The sequence below is a fragment of the Tachypleus tridentatus genome, chromosome 9 (assembly GCF_004210375.1).
Source record: "Tachypleus tridentatus isolate NWPU-2018 chromosome 9, ASM421037v1, whole genome shotgun sequence".
NCBI lineage: Eukaryota > Metazoa > Arthropoda > Merostomata > Xiphosura > Limulidae > Tachypleus > Tachypleus tridentatus.
In genome coordinates, this window is record NC_134833.1 from 73,362,913 (window position 1) to 73,387,320 (window position 24,408).

The 24,408-nt window shown below is 32.9% G+C and overlaps 1 protein-coding gene across 49 annotated transcripts in view; it reads left to right on the forward strand.

The window, feature by feature from the left end:
• The window catches only part of LOC143225498 (CUGBP Elav-like family member 2), a 424,936-nt gene that overhangs the window by 92,378 nt on the left and 308,150 nt on the right, over positions 1 to 24,408 (forward strand). For 44 of the 49 annotated variants that reach the window (XR_013013877.1, XR_013013878.1, XR_013013880.1 and 41 more), the window contains one exon: positions 21,974 to 22,143. The exons of the other annotated variants lie outside the window; for them this stretch is intronic. Coding sequence is in view for 39 of the 44 variants with exons in the window: in XM_076455017.1 (XP_076311132.1) it covers positions 21,974 to 22,143 (170 nt within the window). In the remaining 5 variants the exon portion in view is untranslated. The remainder of the gene's footprint in view (positions 1 to 21,973; positions 22,144 to 24,408) is intronic. 49 annotated transcript variants of the gene reach the window in all.

Consider the following 24,408-nt stretch of genomic DNA (forward strand, 5'->3'; position numbering starts at 1 on the left):
GCTGAAGATGGTAGTTGAAGAACTTGGGGAATTTTTAGTTCCTTAACTGAAATATAATGATTGTCTTCAAGCTTAAGTAAAATATTGAAGTTTGACTCGCAGTGGATACGAGAGTTATCCTAAAAATTATCTTAATTTAGTCACTTTTTGAAACAAGTTATAATAGAGATACTTAGTACTAGTGAAAATTCAAGAAACTTGTTGAATTTGGCAAAGCAGATAAATGCAGATTTGTAATTTTGTTAATAAGTTGTTTTCATGAAATAAATTTCTGTAATATAATAAAAACAAAATCATTGATTTAGGCAAATTATGGTGGTCAGTAAAAACTGGGATGGGTGGGTCAGATGCACTCTTGATAGCCTCAACTACTCAAGATATTTTGATTTGCATTTAAACTGTTTTTGAAGATATAAACTGTTTCTGGAATCACTTTTTATGATCGTTTTATACTTCACCTTTTTACAATTCTATTAAAGCGATATTAATTTTTATCAGGATATGTACGACCAGCTGTAATATAAAAAAATTCTGTTTGTGATAATAATGAACATAATATAGCTTTATTAGTTTTATTGTTTCTAACAACATATTACTCTTTCTTTGCCTTTCTTTTGTTTTTTTTTGTTTTTTTACATGTGGTAAACTCGTGTCTTCTTATTCAAAAAACTACAAATACGCCTGTTTCCTTTATATCGTGTTACGTCTCAGTCATGTGTGGTTCAGTAATCTCCACAGCGGCTAAAAATAGAAGCGACCTCACATGAATGTAATTTTCTAATGACTTGAAGGGTGCTGGGACATCGAATTTCTTGAAGACTGACCAAAAGTCACTTCTTCTTGTCTCTCTTATCCCCAACCGATGTTCCTCACACTTCAAAACATCAAAAAATTCATATCGTAGTAGAATATTCATAGTTGTATTTTTAGAATGAAATAACTAAAGGCGAAATGATGTGTAAATTGTTTGAGTTAAAAAATTAACATTTTAGCTTGTACAATACACGAAGAATTCTTACTGCTATGTTTAAGGCGTTTGACTCGTAATCTGAGGGTCGTAGGTTCGAATCCCTGTCGCACCATAGTTCAACATTACGAACAACTGCTCTGCGGCATTGAAATCACCAAATTATTTTAATAGCACATGAAAATCCAGAACATATCCGTGAAATACTGTTAGAGAAAGTTTATATTTAACCGTATAGCACAAGTACTTAATTAAAGGGCCTGGCATGGCCAAGCGCGTAAGGCGTGCGACTCGTAATCCGAGGGTCGCGGGTTCGCGCCCGCGTCGCGCCAAACATGTTCGCCCTTTCAGCCGTGGGGGGCGTTATAATGTGACGGTCAATTCCACTATTCGTTGGTAAAAGAGTAGTCCAAGAGTTGGCGGTGGGTGGTGATGACTAGCTGCTTTCCCTCTAGTCTTACACTGCTAAATTAGGGACCGCTAGTGCAAATATTTCTCGAGTAGCTTTGCACGAAATTCAAAAAACAAACAAACAAACAGTTTTACAAAGTAAAGATAATTTGTGTATTTTCATTTTTTCTTGACAGTACAAACTGTGATGTAATATTCTGCTGTATGGTTCATAAATAAATGTTTGTTTCACAATGTTTCGTATATTAATAATCAGAACCGAGGCAGGCACGAACGCACATGTATGATTTAAATAATTAAATTTTGTCTCGTTTATACTATCAGTTCACTGCTCTAATAAAATGGTGTGGCTTGCGCGTTAATTGCATATTGCATGAACTGGTTCCAAAATAAATTTCCGAAGGTGGGATGTATCAATTTAGGTCACTAACCGTAGAGAACAAAGGTATCTATAAAGAATTAAGAATCACTATTTGTATTAGCAAAGAAGTGTTTAAATGATTGTGAGCAACTAGTGAATAGCGCCATCTATACGTGTCCAGTAACGTGTAATTATTTCCGTGGATGTAAGTTTACTTTTAAATTTTACTTTTGTGGTTACTGACGCCAAATAGGAAAACTAGATGGCTGTAGTAAGAGCGTGCATAGTTCGTAAAACTGGTTATAACTAGTCAATTTAATAGCCAATCTATATAATAGACAGTCATATTTACGTGGGGAAAATGGAAAAGAATGTAGCGTCATTCCATTTTGATCTCTTATTATCGAATTCTCTTGGGATTTTAGAGACTTTCTGAAAGTACTTCGTGCTCCTGGAACGCAAAGAGTGGAAGAGACTATTAGGAAAAGACGTGTATGTTCACTTTGTGTTCCTATACCACTTGTAGTTTAAATGGAATATTGACTGTAGAAAAACCTGCAAGATTTGAGGAGGATCTGGCTAAATTGTAGTAATTTAAAAAAGAATTGCAGAGGTGATTGTGGCGTCGTGCATTTCTGGTAACATGACATACTTCGTTGATATTAAGTTCATTGCAGGGGTATTTCATGTGATTTGCTTAATGCATTTAAAGATATTGCTCCAAAACATATTCGGCTGTCTTTACCCGAAAAAACGAAAAGAAAGTTCTGTGATATAAAATTAGTTTCTAGCAATGTAAAAGTAAATTTTTAGTTTGTTCGTGGATTGCATAAGTTTTGCTGAAGCACACATATGTTTTATTTAGCAATATATAGAAGTTAGGAGGACAGATATAACCCTTTACTATGGGAAATCAGAAAAGTAAATGTAATAGTGTCTATATTTTTGAAATTTACAATTTTTAAAAGTTCTGTTTTAGTTTTATTTAAAAGCAAATGTGACACTGTGTAACGAAAATAGAACAAAAACAAATAACTGGAATATGAAATGGAAGATTCTTCTAGCAGAATAAATAGTTTTGTTAATTAATATTTCGTTCGGTTACAGATCTTGTTAAAATTTACAGAAACAAATAGTTTGTTTCATGTAATTGTTGGTATGGAATAATAACATTGGTAAACAGCATGTTTTAAAAGAAAAGAGGACTCTAATACACAGTTTTGATTTTTTTCTGTGTGTGTAATGTCCATCCATGAGTCACTCAGAAACCAAGCATACAAAAATAAGAGAATTCAAAAACCGTTTCACTTTATCCGTTTATTTTTAAACTCTTCGTTTCTTCCAAGTACATACGGCGCTGAGCAAAATATTTTAGCTACCCTTAAACACTACGCTTGTACGGCTCTAATGAAATGAAATATGGTATTAAACACAGTGTATAATTTGAAATATTAGACAGTGAAACGTTACTTAATTTTGGGCTTACTATTTTAACTATATTAAAAAAAACTGTGATATGTAAAATTACATTGTTGTGCTAGTTCAGTTAATTGTAAATGAATTTTCATTTTTCTATTCAGAACAGTTATACGTTGAAATGTAAAGAATTGCAACAGAGGACCAACACAGTTATATTTAATATGAAAAAATTGATTGCTCGCAGTAATATCGCTAACAAAACTAGATTTTCTTTCTATGCAATTCAAGAAATTAAGATGTATATACAGAGAGAGAGAGAGAGAGATTCAATAGCAGACAGTTGGGGTGTGGTCGACTCAGAGGACTCCCTGAATAAGATGAGTGGTATCTGAAAAAATCCAGTCACAGTTTAACACAAGTACTGGCAGAACCTATCTGTTCTTTCACTTATGAAGATCCTTATCAAGTATTGGTTGTCAAGAAACCTGATGTAAAAGCAATAAGGCAAATAGATTAAAACTGCCTTTTATATTGATTAATCCAAGTATGAAATATTTGGGTCTAAAATAAGGGCATCCCTCAGTGGCACAGTGGTATGTCTGCGAGCTCGTACCGCTAAAATCCGGGTTTTGATACCCGCGGTCGGCATAGCACAGATAGCCCATTGTGTAGCTTTGTGCTTAATTCAAACCGATCAAACAAACTAAAAGAAGGCAGTAAGCAGGAAGAGGTGGAAAAGAATAGAATAATAATTGTTTTAAATCAATCATGAAGCGTAGCGGTGGATCCATTCATGTTAGGGGATACATCTCAGCAAATGGAATATGGGGTGTGATGAGAATCCATGGGCCGATACAGAGAAGTACGAGCAGATACTAATACAATACAATGTATTTTCTGAAAGACGTGTGATAAGGAATGGACTCATCTTCTTGCTGCAATGAAATGACCATCATCACATACCCAAAGAGTTAAAATTGCACTTGCAATGTAGAAAAGGAAAGTGAATTGCTGGACATCATGGAGTGTACTCTGCAAAGTTTAGACCTCAAAGTTACGGAATCGTTTAGATCAGTGGTTCTTAACCTTTTTCAGTGTTTGCACCCCTTTCAAATCAGTAATCATTTCTCGCACCCCCTGGAGAAATATAAAGCATACTCTTATGTAAAAATATAGATTTGCTTTAATTATTCATGGGCATCCTCGCACCCCTTGGGAATCATCTTCGCACCCCTAGGGGTGCGGGCACCCCTGGTTAAGAACCCCTGGTTTAGATAAAGTTAAAAGAAAGTAACATTTAAAACAACTTGGGAATGAACTTTCTGATACTTGAGCTAATATTTCAGAGGAGTTTTTTTTATGGATATTACAAGTAAATCTTTAAAGAGACTTTGATAGAAAAAGGAAAACACACGAAATATTAAATAACATATAGCTGTAATATGATATTTTTTATTGTGGGATGAGAAATATGTTTCTCTACTTTCAAAGCATATATTTTTTTTTAAATTCGGAAACCACAAACTACGTACAAAAACTCGTGTGGCGTCAAAACTTTTACACAGTATTGTGTGCGTATGTGTATTTTACGGTTACTTGTATTACATCGAAGGAGTACAGGCAGTTTCTTGGTCCTGCTTATCGCTGACTAGGTAATTGTGAAAACACATTTTTATTACGTATCTACGCGCCAAGAAATACATAATCGCGCCGACAAAACTCTAACAAAGCAATGTACGATTATACTATTTATGCAGACAAATGAGACGGTTACAACAATACACAGAGAAATAAACAATTACCGGAACACGATGACCCCCATGATGTCACTAAACACCTTCTATGTATATCACTCGTTCAATCACACCATCACTCCCAGTTTCCCCTGAAGAAGAAAAGTCCACCTTTCGAAAGCTTCCGAGTTATAGGGTTTCTATTTCATTTTTATGAAGATGACTTGGACCTACGTGTTTTTAGAAAATCATGAATATGCAAAAATATAAATGGTACTGTTTAGAAATAAAATGTCTGTGGCCATAACGTAATACCTACACCCTAGCCCCTTCATAAATCTGTACCATGTTAGAACCACACAGAACCCACAACAATTTAAAATTGTTTTCACAAAAATAGTGTGAAAATTGGGTAATATAATTTTTGATAGAAAGTAATGGTGTCCACAACCAGCTATATACAGTGAGTGATAGTGGGATTTAGGATGTTTGTATAAATGGTATAATGTTCTATTGTTTTGCAACGTTTTTGTTTATGCGATCATTATGCGTAGTAAAGATGAGGTAAAGCACACATATAATATGATTAGGTAAGATAAGTAAAATATAACCTGAGCACTAATACGAGTGCCGTGCTCGTGATATCTGTTGTGTTTTACCTACTTTGTATTTAGTGTATGATAGGTTTTTATTCTCGGAGAAGCTAAATGAACAATCATAAAATGAATATTATTTGGTTATTTTTGAATGTTGTTCGTATTGTTGGATATAATTCTAAAATCCTTAAATTTGTCCTTTTAATTTTGAAAGTCACAAATATTTTTCGGTTCATTTATTGTTCGTTGTTGCAAGGCCTTTAGTAGCCTATCTAAATATGTACAAAGGCTTGCGCACCACAATTAAATAATTCAAAATCTTAAAATTAAAAATGGTACGTTATGAATCATTAACCGAAAAATATGATTTTTAAGTAATCCAAATAAAATTGAAGATATTTCACTTTCTTAATCTAGTTCATACCGTACAGCAAGCAGCATTGTTCGTGAAAAATAAGGATGACATAGGGATTGCAATGTGAAAAAACACAGAAACAAGGTAAAGATGAATACACAAAATCGTAAAAAAATCCCTAATAAGTGGCCAAATCTCTCAAGAAACAAAACAGTAATATCTTTTGTGTACGACTAAATGTTGAGATTTTATTTGCTTTGAAAGTTTGAATAAAGGCATTAAACCGAATACTGTTACGAAGTCCTTAAATGTCTAATTCCCATATGCGTTTTGCATTGACTCAGCGGCTACTTAAGTAGTGACTTTTGCACGATGTTTCTTCTTATCTTGTTTCTGTAGTTTTTGACATTGCCATCCCTACATCATTCTTATGAAAAAAATATTGTACGTTTCCCATCTTCTAAACAATTGTTATTAATGAATGGCAGTCGCAATGGCAGCAACAGTTTTAACCTAGTGTGATGAGTTGTCTCAATGAGCAGCATTTGTTGAAGTTAGTGAAACGCTATACTGGTTTTGCACTCCCAGGTTAAAATGCGGCATTTTGGTGTGTACATTATCACAACTTCGACCATTGGTGAGCTAGGCATTTTGACGTCAGAATCAGAATAATCAGCAAAACATTTGACTGTTACGCTACCGTCGGTTCTCCGCTATAAGTTTTTTGGGTAAACTGAAGGTCTTAATAATCATTGAAGACCTCTAAGACCTAAGTTATGTGTTTATAAAAGTATTTTGTTGTAAGAGAGATTTGTAACTATGATGAGCAATACACAATATGCGATGACCTTTTTTCCCCCTTGGGCCATTACTGTGTGCTAAACACTGCTGTGCTTAGTAATATATCTGCATATAGCGTCTAGGTGGCTACTTTGTCACATTCTAGCCTGTCTGAACCATGGTATTAGATGGAAGATATCATGCCCCTGGATATGGCAGACACGTAGTGTGGATAGTATATGATATATTCTTTGTTTCTACACATAGGTTATTAGAATTGTTAATTTTTGTTGTACAACTTTATGTTGAACAGTGACGAAAATATTTTAGTTTATTCTTTGTGATCCGTGTATCAGTATTAGAATTTGTGTGATTTTGGTGAAGCATCATTTCATCTACATGGTTGTGTTCATTTGTCTAGTGGACTTAATAACGTATCTTGTTGTTAAGTGCCAGAATAGTTTCATGTAACTTCGTATCTTACGTGATTTTAATGAAGCTGCATGTACTTTGAAGTTGTTCGTGAAATTCTGAAAGAATAACTTGTTACGGGTTTTTTTAATGTTGTGAAATAAATATCGGGAAACTGTTTCATTATCGAAGCTGTTGAACTACTTACTGAAATTAGCTGAATATAAATCCAGTTGTCTTATCAAGGCAGCGCCGAACGGTTTATATTTTGAGATGTAATTCATATTATTTTTTTCCACTTCAGAGTAATCAAGTTTTTTTGTTGTTGTTAAAACTACCATCATGTTATTGGTGACGTTATGATCTATTCGTAATTTAAAATACATTGGTTTGCAAACTTGCTTTTTCCTAGAAATATCGATGTAAGTAGTATATCTAGAGGCTTACCGCGAAGGTGTGTGTTATTAATGCGAGTTTCATTTCTTCCAATTTGAATGGTGAGGCATACATCTCAATTGAATGATTGTACTTGAAAGTACTTTTAACATCCTCGTTGGTTAAGGATAACCCTAATTTTCTAAAATGTTTTTTGTACCTATCATCATGTGCATATCGCGTGTTGTTCTTTAGTAAACACACATGATAATTACATGTGTTAAAAATAGCATAGTTATTTTGAAACAGCCTTACTGTGAGTATAAGTTGTATGTGGAATCGTATATGGTTGTTTTTGTATACAATTGCAACTACTTCTCTTGTTTAGGTAGTGATAATGGCCACTACTATTTTTTTCCCCCTTTTGTTGCCAATATATCTTGTGGTGCGTGTAGACGAATTGTTTAGAGAATCCTCTCCCTTGAAGAGTAAAAAAGAAAAGCAAAAACTTCTTAGGTGTTTGTTCGCTCTTCAAGAATGAATAGGATTAAGTTCTAAGCCTTGTTTTCTCGCATAATTAAAAGTTTCCACAAATAATCTACACCATACACATGTGTATGCTGACTCTGCAACACACGCTGCACTGTCTGGGTAAGTGCCGAATCGCATGCATTCTGTGGGCGGTGAGAGGTACACATGTACGTCATGCATGTAAATAGTTTCACGCTCTCATCCGTCGTCAGCATTGTTTTCGTCTCATGGGGAACTGGTGGTTACAGTGTTTTTTAACAAACTAGTTTAACCTTCTAATGTTTTGAGTGAAATGTATCCATTTTGATATATATGTTTATACACATTGTCACCTTAGTATGATTAGCCTTAATCTTTTCAACATCTTTTATAAGTGAAGACATAAGTGTTTCTAACCACATTTTTCAGAATTCTATCCCATTCAGTAACAATATTCTGTTTTTTTTTCCTTCATTGCCCTAAACATGACTGCTTGATGTAAATACCTCCATGTTATGAGTGTTCAGCCGAAGACCAAACTTGTGACGGTGATACGTATATCTCGTTCATACTTTCCAGAACGAAGTGTTTGCAAAAATGAATGCCATAGACGTATAGTTATTACTGTAGTTAAATCTCTTCATATTTAGTTTTGATTATCTAAGTCACTGGTTCCAAACCAGGAGTGCGAGATAACATTTCAGATTATTTTTGTTTATATTAAGGGTACTGTCCTGTATATTAAAAAATTATTGTGAGGGGTACGAGAACGTATTAAATTTTTTTAGGGGTGCTGGTGATCTAAGTAATAGTCTTGTTGCTTTCTGGAAGATTGTATTATTTCAGAATGAAAAGAATGAAACAATTTCAGTATGTAAGCAAAATATAGATGTATCTGATACAAAGCCTTATACGGACAATGCCTCACACATATTTTTTACATAGTTTACTTTTTTATTTAATTTTTATTGGTTTGTGAAGACATCGTGGAAGTTTGTTTCGTTTCAAAGTGAAAATATAATTGGGTAGGTAATTTGGTAATTATAATTTGTATTTTTCAAGATAAGAAATTACACATTGTCGGAAAAAATAATTCTCACTTTGTGGTATAAACATGGCATTTCATTAGAAAGAAATGATTGTTTCCATGAAACAATTGTCAAATATTTTTCAGTCGAATAGAAGACTAACAATTTTCAAAAATGATTAGAAAATACAAAAGACGTACTTTTATGAAAAAAACAAACAATTTTGTCTGAACACAAAATGACAATTCAGTTCGTGTAAAGAAAAACTTACAGCAATTGCCCACAACTGAAACTTCGTTCAAAAACTTCTTGAATATTTATAAAAATTAGAGAAATTTTGTTGGTCGACTTCATTTGCTTACCATATTCAAGTCTTATAGTTATAATTTTTCACAAACTATACATCTTATACTTTGTCAACTTAATACCAAATTTTGCAAAAATCTATTTATCAATAGGAATGCAACATCGAAACTTTGTTTTCAAGCGAGAGTCAGTAATTATAGAGGTATGATCATTGTCCCAACGTAATTAATCGTTCTGAAGCAGCAGGTTAAATGTAAAAATTGATGGTGCGTGTGAGTTCAGATCGTAATTTAGTTTGTAATAATTTTATCTCTGCCGTATAAGTAATAGACACTAACTTTACAGTAAAGGTTATCAGTATGGAAAGAGAATAAAGTATAATTTTTTTTCCCGTGGCCAGAATTGTTTAGCTCTCTATTTTTAATACGCTTGAGAAACAGTGGCTGTTTGGCATTTACAGATTGTGATAAATTGACCATAGCTTTTTTTTTTTTTTTTTTTTTTAAGAGTTTGGTGTGTTATAAAGCATCAAAGATAATTGCATTTATCTAATGAACTTAGGACTGTCGTTCTGTTAATGGAAAAATACATCTCTTGTCAAATAACACATTTTTATTTGAAATTCGTTTTCAGATGTTTGTTTTCCTATTTGTTAAAATCAGTGAATTGAAAAATTAACACTTCATTTGCTTCAGAAATCCAGGTGCTAATAATATTTCAGGTAAATATATCAGCATGTCTTGAGGTAGTAATTGTTTAGTGAATAATACAATGTTGACATTACTTCTAGTGATATTGTAAACAACAGTTGGCCAATTCTTTTTTTATGTTAATCTTATTTGAAATTACAATTGCTTCTGTGACTAATTCCTTAACATGCACTTTAAAAATGAATGAATGCTATAATCACTAAGTGCAGTTGTGCTTAGCATATAGTAGTGGGCCAGTAAAAAAAATTAGCCATCACATATTATGTATTGCACATCACAGTTTCAAATCTCTGACAACAAAACACCTAACTTAGGTTTTATCGGTCTCCAAATATTATTAAGACCTCCAATTTAACCAAAAACCGGTGAGAGAACCGGTGGTAGCGTAGCAGTTAAATGTTTTACTGATTATTGTGATTCTGACGTCAGAAGGGCTAGCTCACCAAGGTCGAAGATGTGATAACTAACACACGAAAATGTCGTCGCATTTTAACTTAGGAAGTGCAGAAACTGTTTGTTTGTTTGTTTGTTTAATTACGCACAAAGCTACTCGAGGGCTATCTGTGCTAGCCGTCCCTAATTTAGCAGTGTAAGACTAGAGGGAAGGCAGCTAGTCATCACCACCCACCGCCAACTCTTGGGCTACTCTTTTACCAACGAATAGTGGGATTGACCGTTACATTATAACGCCCCCACGGCTGAAAGGGCAAGCATGTTTGGCGCGACGGGGATGCGAACCCGCGATCCTCAGATTGAGTCGAGAAACTGTATAGCGTTTCACTAAATTCAGCACATAATACCCATCAAAACTTATCGCGCTAGGCTAAAACTGTTGCTGTCAGTGCGACTGTCATTCATAAATAATGATTGTTTAGAAAAATAAGGGAAACAAGCAATAAAATCTTGTATATATAAGAATAATGTAGGGATGGCAAAAAGTACAGAAACAACATAAGAATGAATACACAAAAAATGTACAAAAATCACTAAGTAACCGTTGAGTCAGTGCTACACACACATGGAAATTAGACATTTTAAGACTATAAATAACATTATTTGATTTAAATGCTTTTATCCAAACCCGAATTCATGCAAATAAAAGGAGTGCAACACTTAGTTCTGTTCTTTTCATTGAATCATGATCCAAGGAAATGCTGTTGTTATTATGATTTTATAAGAAATGATAAGCTCAGTGACCCATACTATACACTGGATAATCTGTAATGAATTAGCGAGGTGAGGGGTGAGAACTTGGTTGAATCGACAAGATTAAATCTGCTTGGATAACGTAAACATGATAATCTGTTTAATGTTCAGTAAGCTAATTCAAAGGATCGTTTTTCGTGAATATTTAAAATCAATAACGTAAATTTACCAGCAACTTGCATGCAAACCTCTCTGTAAAATAGTTTTTTACATTTACCTTGTATAACTATATAAAATAGACATTTAATACTCAAGTTAAATTTATGCTTTGCTGTAATATACCTATACAATAATTTGTAGTTTACGTTAACGCAGGACATCACATAAGAAAAATTAGAATGGAGAAAATGCGCAGTTTGTAGTGAACAGTGTCATGTAATACAAATGTGAAATTTTAGTACTCATGTTCATATCTCCCGACGAAGTTAAGGATTGTTGTTTTATCGCAAAGCTGCACAATAGGCTATTTAGAATGTCCATCGCGCAGAATCAAACCCCGAATTTTAGCGTTGTAATTCATTAAACTTACCACTAATCCCCGTGTAGGACTGAAATGAAGGAGCTGAAACGTGTATAATGTTAAAATTTAATTGTAAGGCGTATTTTCATACCGAGTTTGTTGACATCCATTGATAATAAAGTATGTTTCGTTAAAATTTTAATATAATTCCGTAAAACTGAGCTTTTACCAATCAATATCACAAACTCGTCATCAGGGTTTCTGTAATACAACTTTTATTGTGGTACACTCGTCTTCTCGAAATTTGGTAGTTTTCCAATAAACATAACTCTTCCGCGCGCACAAAAAAATAAATAAATCAGTTTTTAATTATTTTTCTCAAGATTTGTCCATTAATTTATGAAATTAGTGTTGACTGCCCCGAGTGGAGGGTGATTTTTGTGTTAAGATTAAAAATATTTTTATCTGGAAATTTTTAGATTTCATTTCTTACATAAATGCCACGTTTTTCTCCAGTAAAACATTTTTTCTTATTTTCTGTATTCTTGCTCAATAGTTGGTGGATTTGGTCGACTAATAAAGGAAAAAACAAACACCCTAAATTACATTTTTTCTTTCTAGAAATACTACAGATTGTAATAGAAACACTACAGTTGTGTATTCTAAATAGCTTAAAGAAAGCTCGTAACAGTTTGTAATTTTCTATTTAATTTTATCGTTTCATTACCATTTTGACCTTATTATCTAATAATCCCGCCATACATACTCTAAATCACTCGTCAAACACGTGTTTTACATTACTGTATTCACTGATGTAGTGTACGAGCTTTTGGCGTACTTATATCGTGAATATTTTTATAAATTATTTTAAAGAGGTAAATGGCACTTTGAGGGTACAACCGGATTTTATTCATCGAATGTGTATACCTAATGTGTTAATTTTATTTCTTTGTAACTGACACTGCATTTGGTAATTGTAACGTGTTTTCGAATGTTTTGACAGACAAGATATTTAGCTCAAATTACCTTAAAATATCTAAATAATTGTAAATGTTGTACAAATGTAATTTTATATGTCTGGTTTTATACTACTACATGTTTAAATGTTTAAGCGAGAACATGCTTCTTTCTGCAGGTTAATTCCATGAGAGGAAACTTGTATGTGGGGTAGATTTGTTCAAGACACATGTTTATTCTAGAGCTAAAACTTTCAAAAGTGTACTGGTGATTGAAGCTAACTACCTGAGTGTAGTGTTTAGATCCAACACTTATCTTTTTCCTTCTGTAAAGACATTTGGACCTTTATGGCGATGAAGAAATGACATCATCTTGATTTAACGCCATATAAGAGGCGAGAAAATAGGCTGTAAACACATAACCTTATGAAAGTTTGATATAGTTTCCAGCTTTAAGTTATCTAGAATGTTCTTGAATCAAATCAGACACACCTAATATAAGCTGGTGTTTATAGGCATCACGTACCAACGACACCGTGTCCCACGACACTCGTTTTCGGTGCGTGAAATCATATCACTAAGAAATGTCACTGTTTTACAGTAAAGTACTTGCAACTTTTTAAAGTAATGGTGCAATATCTGTTTTCTTCAGGGACCAAATATCAGTTACTTGACGTCAGTATGCCTTATTTTACTGTACTGCTCAATAGAAAGTTTTGTTTTGAACAACGTATTTTAAATGCCCCAGCATCATTTACATGTTTATTATCCCTACTTCTTATTTCGCTACAAAGGAAAGGGACGACAAAGTATTTTTATACTATTAATTTTATATATGGTTGTTTATAAATAGCCATTATTTGGGATCATTGTTGGGTTGTTTTTGTTTTAGAAGGCTAATGCTTTAAAGTAAACCAGGATTCGTAGGTTATAACTTACTTCAGTTCACCCTTTTGTTTTGAACTGTTAATAAATTCTTAGGCAAAACGTAGCAACACCCAGTTTACCAAAGTATACAAAGACTTTGGCGTGATCTCAAATTGTAGAATTGATCGTATTTTTATCAAATGGAATTAGTTTTTTTTAATGCACAGACGTTTTTGTGTACAGGGTTGAGTACGTTATATTACTTCAAATTTGAATTTGTTAATCAAATCACGTGACAACCACTGCCCGTATAATGACAGTCAAGTCGCGATAGAATGGAATGTATCAGAATTATGTTTTGACATTTTTTTGGTATTACGTTAGTTGTTTAATACCATCGAAGTGTGATTGCTTTTATATAGGACATATATAAAATTCCGACACAATGATCTTCGAATCATAAAAACATTCAGATTGGGGATTTAGAATTTTTCTAAAGAGTGATGACCATTGTAATATATGCCATTGGAAGACTAAAGAAATATGGAACACTAGAACCATCTAGAAAGATGCCCGCAACACGTCGTACCTCAGTTTTGGTATGCAAAGTGCGACTAATTGTAGTGGGTAAGAAACCACGAACATGAAGGTATGACAAAATCCGACCGCGTGTTCAAGGAAGTAGAGCGCACCAAACCTAGAAGGATTTCCATGTGGAAACGAAATAAAAAGTATGGCTCACTCAATTAACATATTATGTCATACCTCCACTCAACTGTCGAATCTTCAAGCGTGTGGATGATGAAGTGGGTTTAGATGCTATTTCGTAAGAAGACATACCGGTTAATTTGCTGGGCGTGGAGTCTGTGGATTTCTGTGCAATCGGACTGTTGAAACTGGCTCTGTGAAATCTTTGTTCTATATGAATTACATATAATTATGGAAAGCAAGCATGGAAGAGTGTTGTGGTTTGATTTCAGCCTTACAGTTGAGCATTTTTCAATGGAAACAGCATGTTAATTCTGTTAAAATACACGGTCGTCAGCATGCTCTGACGTAGTAACATTGTAACGACGTAGTATGGTCGTAAAATCGTTTTAACGTAATCATCATTCTGTATAAAACTTTTGTTCTGAAAGGACGAAAAATTGAGGAATGGAACAAGTTTTGAATAGTAATTATGTAGATTGTAAGAGTAATCTGTAAGAACTGACTGATATTGGTTTATTCATACTTCGATTGATTTTCTGGGCGCTGTTGATACAGCATTCTTTCGTTAACAGTTAAGGATCCATGTCTAGCAGAGTATCAAGGCTCTCTCTTACCTACTTGATTGGTTGTCGCGTTGTTCAATAGTAACGTAGGAAGTTCAAGAAGAATTGAAGAAGGATTTCAGAAACAGATAGTGTCGGTTTTTTACTTGAACTGTTTTGAGGACACTGTCAGGAATGCGTGATAAATGGTTATATTGATAAGGTATAATAAGGCCCAACTTTTACATTCTTTAGGGTTCACTGCCTTAATGAATAAGTAATTATACTGATTATGAAATTATCTTAAAATAAAATCTGGCAAAAAATTAGATGGTTTCAATTGTCCAGAAAGGTAAAACGATAAGTGTCTGATATTCCTTAGATTGAATCAGCAGGAAACATGTACATTGTTGATGTTTGAAGAACGATTCAATTTATTGCCCTGAGATTTAAACTAATTGTACATTCCTTGTATGCAATTCAAATAAATGTTTTATTGACGTACAGTATGAGCCTGTAATGTGGACAACAAGGCTCTTACATTAGTTATTTAGTACACGTGAATATATAAACTCATTTGTGAAATGAAGTGAGTTTGTTTGTGTTATGTAGGATTTGATAGGATAATCAATACCGACGCGGGGGACATGTTCCATACGTACATCTGATTGTCATCTTGTCATGAATAATGTAGTCGTATACAACGCCCGTGCATTCTCTATGGAAATAGTAATGCCAACTCGTCTAGTATTTTTGTTGTGAGTTATTTGATCATACTTTTTATACTGACTCAAAGTACTTTTGATATAATTGCCAGAAAAACATGCCTACTACTTTATATGCGTTTATTTCCCTTCCTTATTGTGAACGAATTTATTTGAAATTGATTATATGTTTTGTAAAACGTTCGGGTGGAATGTAAATTAAAAACTTGCGTTCGTGTTTATTAATAATCTATTAATTCTATCCGCAGATACAATACCAGTCTTCTGATATATTTTTTTACAACTATAATCTTGACACAATTTAAAAGATTTAAATTAAGGGGTTGCAGGACTAGAATCTTGATTGTACACACGCTAGTGTAACCAAAAATATTCTATATAATTGACAAGCTGTATTACGTATATATTAGTTATAAGGATCAGAAGAGGTTTATATATAGAATGTTCAATTTTGCGTTGACTCATTATTTTTATATAATTATATAAAGTTGATAATTAAGTATAAAGTTTGAAACTATGACAAACTGAAGTAAAAACAGTATTTAAATTGACGGTAATGTGTTTGATTCTGTAGATACTAAGAGAAGAGTTAAAGAAATAATAGCCACTGTATATGTTCTTAAAACGATGTAGGAGGGGTCTTCTTTAAATAACATGGGTTCACGATTTTCTGAACTCGGAATTTAGAGATTTAACTCTATTTATGCGACATATCACCAGAAACATAATACCCAAGGGATACCTGTAATAATAGTACCTAATTTTGAGCTAATAGGCTAAAAAGAAGGCAACCAGGCAATGGCATTAACCAGTTTTGGAACTGCTCCAATAGATTAGTAAGATTTGACCATCACTATAACGCGTTCACTTTGCTTAAATGTGGAGCGCGAAGGGACCAAAGGATCTACCAATTCACTGTGCGACACACTTTTCATTCGTTCAGCTTCAACCGTCAAGCAGTTAATACAGTTGTGTAGTCAAACTGAACATATTAGTTTGTCTAGATTTCTCAGCAATATTCAACACATGTTAAACATCAAGCATTATAAATTCTTGGATTTGTCGGGTCTAATATTGGAAATAATCATCTTAAAGTCACACACACGATTTAAATTGTTAACATCTTATTAAGGTATATATGAATATTTTAATACTGTCAGAGGTAATTTCTTTTTTAACCGCGGCATAGTAGTTTATAACGGCTACGAGTCTTTTTCTTTTTTAAGTACAGATTTTTAAGTAAAACTTCGTCATCTCTTGACTGTTTTGAGATCTGATTATGGTTTTGTATTGAGGGGGTCAAACTTTTTTTGATATGTTTGACCACGCCCGAGGTGACGTAGATGTATTTACTCTTATCCTGCCTAAAATAATTTTAAGGGCTGCGACTATTGAGGTTAAAAGGGTTTTTAGTAATTGTAAAATAATTATTTCGGGAAGACAGCTAAATAACCTCTTTACGTTACTTTCTGATTATAGAGGAAATGATGAACATTTACAGAAAATGTTCTTATAAAAGGGTTAATTGTTTCTTTTGTGGAAAAGGTAATATGCAACAAGGTCAACAGGTTAAACGATCGTGTACAGATACTAATGTGAAAGATATATAGGTTTTATCCTGTGCCGAATATAATGAACTTTTTATTGCTGATAAATATTCGTTCATTGATGAATTTACATTATTACTATGTTAGAAACCATGTTTTAAATACAGTTCTCATGAACTTGTATTATCTCGTTCTGTCTTGTGTAATAATCTTGCTGTGCCTTTTTTGATTTTGTAAAAGGAAAAAGAAAATTGTGAAACGTGTGTGTGTGTTTTTAGTATAAAGCTTTCTTTAAAGTGTAATGGGAAATATGAAAAATTTAAATTCATTGCATGCATGTAAATATTGTATTTTTGTAATTTTGTTTTTCACCACTTTTATTTTTATATTCGTGCTCAACGTGATAATCTTTTTGTAAATGCTGCGCACTGATAAAAACTCTACAGTTTTATTTATTTAGAAATAGTTGTTTCTTGGCCAAATTTTTCAGTTCTGTTTAGGTAAAGGTTCCTACTTTCCTCCCTTTTTTGAGTGGAGTCTCAACTGCTCATTCGAATTAGACAATGTAGATGCTATTTACATATTACAAGCGCGTTTAAATACCTAGCAGAATCAAATGTTAGTTTACGGAATTCCTTTAAATTTATTTAATATTTTCAAGTATGTGTATTTATATAATTCTAGTGGTTAATATATTTAAAGTTGTGTTTAAACTTTTTGAGGTGTTTAAATTCAAATGCATGTGTTGATTTGTGGAAACGTATGTAGGTGTTTGATAAGTTTGAATCAAAAGTGTCATCAGTTGGAATATTTTCATGAATATTCGTGTATTTTTGCTTCCTCAAGTTATTTATTGTGTTTAGGCCTGTCTGATGGTTAGGGCGCTTAACAGCAACCCATCGCCGAACATATTCGGCTTTTCAGTTGTTAGGACATTATAAGTGAATGTCATCCCCATTATTCGTCGCTGAAAAGTGGTTTATTAGTTGATGATGGGTGGTTTGACTGGTTGCCTCTCAGTTATTCTGTCACTTCATATTTACGGACGACTACAGCAAATAGCTCTCAAGTTCACCCAAATTAAAACAAAAAGTAGTTTTTGAAAATTAGCTATTTTTTATTACGTTGATGTAAATGTAATTTTGTCTCTTGTACGAATATCGCAGTCGATGCTCTTGTGTTGTTTTGTGATAGATTCTGATAAAATTTCCATTTGGTATTTGTCTTCGGTTTCTTCTTTCCCATATTTTTTATTAACATAAATTTACGTGTGAACTCTAAGTATTCATTTTTAGCCTAATTTCTCACTTAAGACAGGTAAAGGTTTAGCATAACTATATAAACTTTATAAACTTATGAATTTATTATCTTACCGTTTTCTATTTTGTGATTTGTTTCACGTGTCTATTCTAAAAAATAATTTTGGTGTTATGGAATAAAAATACCGGTGCATTATTCATATTTCATAATGTGTCACAAGTTTTACTCGGTGTCATTGTAGTCTTTCTAATAGATGATGTAAACTTAAGATTTTTCTGTAAGGTTAACTAAGAGGGAATGTGAGAGATAATTAGATAAGGCAGAATGATTTAACTTGAACAGTTTAAGTTTGTTTATTTATGTCATCATAGTGATCAGTAATCAAGCCTTTGAAGAAACTAGGAACAGTCAGTAAAATGTTTGATTCTGTTTTACGTTTCATAGTCTGTTAAATGTCACTTCAGTTTCGTAATATTTTTGACGAAGTTAGTTTAAAACTAAAACTATAAAAACATTAGTTGATAAACCAGGAGCTGTGAAAACGGGTCAACAACGTTAAATTGAAATGTTCATGAATACATGAATATTTCCTTAAAATATGAAAGAAAAATAGGGAGTAATTACTATTTACAAAGGTTATAGCTTACATACTACGATACAAATTTTTGTATTTGAAATGTTCATGAGAGATGTTAATTACTAAATATAGGTTACCTAATTTGTTATATTGGTATACGTATATATCTGTAAGATATAAATTATAGTCAAATTAGAATTGTATCGAAACAGAATTTTCAGGAGTATTATACTTTGTAGTGCATTTTTTTAATTTCTCAATCTTATATCTATGTTTATTGATTATTTCCTTTATACGTAAATCATTTTTTCTTTCTAGTTTTTAAACTAAGTCATGCGCATATATCCATTTACTATTCGTTGAAAAAATATTTTTTTAAGAGTTAGGAACGTGAGAGAGAGGAATGTTCATAGAAAAATATTGGTGGAAGGGTTCGTGTTTGTCATTTTTGAACATACCTTTATCATGGAAGACTAAATTATGTTCCGAACTCGTAAATACTAAATACCGTTCTGATCTTCTGGTCGCATTGAAATGAAAATACTATACGAGTTTTTTCTTTTTATTAAAGCTGTAGTATCATACTTGTATCCACTTTTTACGAAGCAAATGGTAATAAAACCCGTAAAAACTGTGGTATTACTGGTCTGTTCTGCAGTGAAGCGGAAATGACGTAATCTTGAATTGTCATCATTCCTTAAAAGAATTTTCTCACACGAATTGCGTTTTTCATCACTGCTCTAAGAATCAGAAGCTCAGAAAGTATGCTCTAAATGATAATATTCTAGAAATTTTAATTACTGCCTCAGTATTGATTTTTTAAATGTAATCAAGATATGTTAACTCATTTTGTCGGGTGTAATATAGTTTGGATAAAACTTGAAGTTGCGAGGAGTAGAATTTGACATTAATTGTTTTTTTTTTTTTTGTGTGTGTGTATATATATATATCTGTGTGTGTGTGTAATAATAATGGTTTGCTAAGAATGTGTGAGCTTACTATGTGGCAGAAAAGTGGCAAGATTGTAGCCAGCTGTCGAATAATACTTTAGTATGTATTTAAGAGATTTACCTTGAACAATAATATGTAAGTTGTCGAACAAATATTGAGGTAAAATTTTTCCATTTATATTTTATAAACACCTGATTGTATGGAAATCGAAGTTTTCCTTTCAAAATTTATGGTTTCTTGATAAATGTATTTTGCTAAGTGTCAACGTATAACAAATGTTGTACCTGATGTTATGTTTGTGTCGTATGTTCTAAGAAAAATGGTTATTTTTTATTTTATCGTAAGTAGGAAGTGTCAGTATAGAACGAATAGGAGACGTAAAATGTTGCTATGGTTATCTGAATTGCAAAGCTTCTTGGAGTGAGAAATCTTCAATGTGTGGTTAGAATGTCAGCTACCATCTTTTAGTATTTTATGTTTCGAAGGCTTGCCTTTTTAAACATAGCAAAACCATGATTTTGATTTATTCAAGGAAAGTTATAACGCTAATGTATTTATTATAATTAATATAATATATTGAAAAAAAATGGGAAGATATTTTTCTTGCTTGGAGATACGTTACCTTAAGTGTATTAGTTAGAAATTGATCAGATTGAAACGAAATATGTATGGCTCAACTTTCATGGAAATTTATAACGGCCTCAGCATAATTGGTATTTTGTACAATGAAACATGTAGCAAGGACACTGACGGAAATTATCTGAAACGTCTTGGTTTAGACATAATAATTTAGGGACCGTTTTGTTATTTTAAAGTGAAAATGAATATATTTCTTTATTTGAAAATAGAAACTGGTGTAGGGGTTGTTTTCGTAATTTTGAATAATTTTCGTTTATAGAAAATAATAATCCAGGTAAATTTTGTGCTCTGGCTTTCTCATAAGATGACAACAACAATAATGAAAAATTATTATGTCTGTTGTTTCTTTCACGTGATAACAAATTTAACATACACCAATTTACATTTTTGGATGCCACCACAACTGTATTAAGTTGAAGGCATAAAATTGCAAATATATGTGAAACATCTTTTACAAAATGAACTCAAACATAAGCCTTATACAGATAAATAAAAAGGTCATAGTCAAAACACTACTAAGCCTGACATGTATTTGAATTATGTAAGTAAATTCATAATTAAGTTTTCAGCGGTTTAAAATATGTTTCTTTGTTTTTTATCAAAAAGCATGCGCGCGTGCGCACACACGATGTTTTTGATTTTAGAAGACGAAGGGATAAATGTTTTATTTTCTGTTGAATTTGCAACAGTTGGCGTTTGTGAAAAGCTCAGAATTGACCTAATAGGCGAAAAATAAGACGTTTGTGAAGTTTCCAACCCAAATAGTGACAGAGGTTTTGATCTTCTGTGCATGTCTTGACTGTTACCAAGTAGATATCCCCCTCTTGTTTTGTTTCATTTTCCAAAATCGTGTTTCTGCTTGACTCTCTTCGCGATAGCCTCTCGTAAGATAGCTGCTATCATCTACTGTTTATGCCTTCAGACTTGATATGATTTCCTACGTAAGGCTTAAATTCATCGACTCGTGTGCAAGTCAAATTGGGCTGTAATGTTGAAGGCTGAAATCTTGAAAGCTGGGAATTGGATTTGACATCTACTGAAGTAAAGCTATCAACTTGTGCATTGTTATCAATATATTAAGTCCTATTACCGTCTGCTTCGTAGCATAGCTCTTGAGAAGCGAGCAAACATGAAATTTGAAAGTGAATTTTTTATTCTCAGTACCAAGCGTTCTTTAACTTTTTACTAACCTCCTACCCACAAAATTCTAAGTACCTTTGCTAAGTTCCCCAACTTAATGATTTAATAGTAATTTTAAATAACAATCTTTCAGAGGTATATTTTATTTCAATTTCAGTTTGCTATTTGAAGAAAAATTCTTAAGCATAATAAATTTTGTTGTGTAGCCACATTTACTATAAATGAAAAAATGAAACCCAAGTTTTTCTTAAAATATTGCATATTGCTTCAACAGGTGTCAGGGATGGGATATACGCGGGTCCTACGGAAAATGTCCCGCGTAGAGAAACACGCAGTCCACATTCAATATTTATGAATATTTCACTTCTTAAGCTAGGTATATCGGTTGAATGTGTATATTTATTATATTTACCAATTTATTTTCTTGTAGAACAATGAACTCCCCCCATAAAGAACAGCCTGACCCCGACGCTATAAAAATGTTCGTGGGCCAAATTCCAAGATCATGGGACGAGAACGATCTTAAGAAAATGTTTGAAGAATTTGGACCCGTATATCAGATTAACATACTTAGAGACAAAGTTACTCATCAAAGCAGAGGTAAGTACATCGTGTATGTACTCGGTGTATGGTAGTCTTGTGATTTTGTTTTCATTCTTTGTCAGCAGTTTAACTTAATAGGGAATTCTACAGAAACCATTCTTGTGTGTTAGTTTTTTGTGTTTATAAACTCAGAGAAACGTTGTAAATCTGAAAGTATTTTATACTTGATAGTGCTTATGTGATAATACAAATTGTTAACTATTGAAAAGGCATAATTAGAAGGAATTCCCGCTAATAAAGAATAATTTATTACCTTTTACTAATTATGATTAGGTGCAATGAAATCATGTTATAGGTAAAATATTTTATTTGTAAATTGCACAGGTGATAGAATTATGAATCCAACTGAGAATTTGAAAATAGGACTGCAACTGCGGAATAATCCCACTATATGACACGCTTGATAGTTATTTTCAAGTAATGTTTAGAACAGTAACCTATGGGCTCACATGAAGAATAATTCCAGTTTTAAATTTCTATAATCAATCCATTGTTTACTTGCTTTTTTCACATGTTTATCTCTGAGCATGTAGCTTGCTCTGATCGAAAGTTATTCCTCATGCTAAAAGTTATTTTTTCAGTTGACCGTGAAAGTTATTAAATTAACTCCCTGGCAATTGTCTGATTGTAATTGCTAATAGCTTCTTTGTGAAACGTTTCAAAGTGAGATAATTTTTGGTTTCTATGGTAACCGTTGTACTTCAGAAATTGTTTCTTAAAAACGTTTTCTCTTATCGAATTAGAAAGCAATGCCTTGACGGTTTGCGATTGGTATAGCTAGGCTTTACTTAAGTAACTTAAAACTGACAATGAAATCATTTTTTCACTGAGCGTGCACCTACATATCGTAGATATATTAAATGAGCTACAGAAGTAGATTTTCTTCGAAGGATGTTTGTTTTTACCAGCTATCGTATAGTTCTGAAGTACAGAAACTTAGATAAGTTAAAAGGAAAATTATAGAGCATGAGAGAGATTTATTATGTCTCTATACACGCAAGAACTTTAAATAGAACTATTGTGTAAGCGATGGCTATTGAAGATCTGAGAGATAACTGAGTGAAAGATAAAAATCACTGTGTGATGATGGTTAGCTTGGATATATATTGAGGGTCATGCAAGTTTTGTATTTCGTGATGACGAGAAATCTACTTGAAATAAAAATGTATCTGAGAACTGCTGGTATGGGTATTAAAACGTTTACCAATAAGCAGAGAACAGCGTTTCGAGCTTCCAAGGCCATCTTCAGGCTAATAGAGAGTTTGCAACTGACCGTTGCCAAGCACCTTTTAGGGACGAGAGTATAAACGGGCACGGGATTGTAGTGTGCGTTGTAGTTGGATGTTACGTTATTAATTAGTATTGGTATAAAGGTGTTCCTTTATATTGGTTTTAGTTGTTGTATAAATAGGGTTTCTTTGATTTTGCGTTTGTTTATATTTGTTTCCGTACTTAGTATCTGAGTGTTTTCTGTGGTTGTTTCATGTTTGTTTGGTTTGCAATGTTCAAAAACGTGTGAAGGTGTTTTCTGTGTTCTTTGAATCTCGTTTCCATTTACAAACATAATTTATAAAATACAGTGCAGCAACTGCCACAACTTCTATATTGGAGAAACAAACAGAAAAATGTCGATAGATACCTGGAAAGGAAAACTTTGGAAATTTTATTAACATTTCTCCAGCACACAGTAACCATTCGGGTTACGTAAGGGCACATTGAGGAAAAGAAAATATTTGAGCACTCTTCTCTTGGTTGCCTGTCACTCTCGAGTTATTTTGTCAATAGAAGATTTAGTGTCACGAGTAATTTTATTAAACTCCCTTACTCATGTGATGTCCAACCTTTGATTTTTTTAAAGAGTCAGTTGTGATAAAGGACCAGAGAATCTCGTTTCTCAATGTAAGTGGCGATAAATAGATGTAAATTGACAAGGACAAAATTGATGTTATTTACAATGGCTTCTCCAGGACATTCGGAAACTTTGTGTAGGACCCATCATTATCATTGGTAACTTATTGGCAGTGGATATGACTGGAGAGAAGTAGTAGCAGATGAATGATGTGGAAAACTTCAGGCATTGAATGCTTTTTCGTTGCATTCTGCTTTTCTTATACGATTGTTTTAGTTAAATTGCTTTTGAAATATAACAATTCAGTATGTTGTTGCCAGCATTTAATTTGTTGTATCTCAAAATAAGAGCTTCAACTGAAACATTATTTGCAATTTTATGTTTATATACACGGACACTCTCATGTTCTGTAA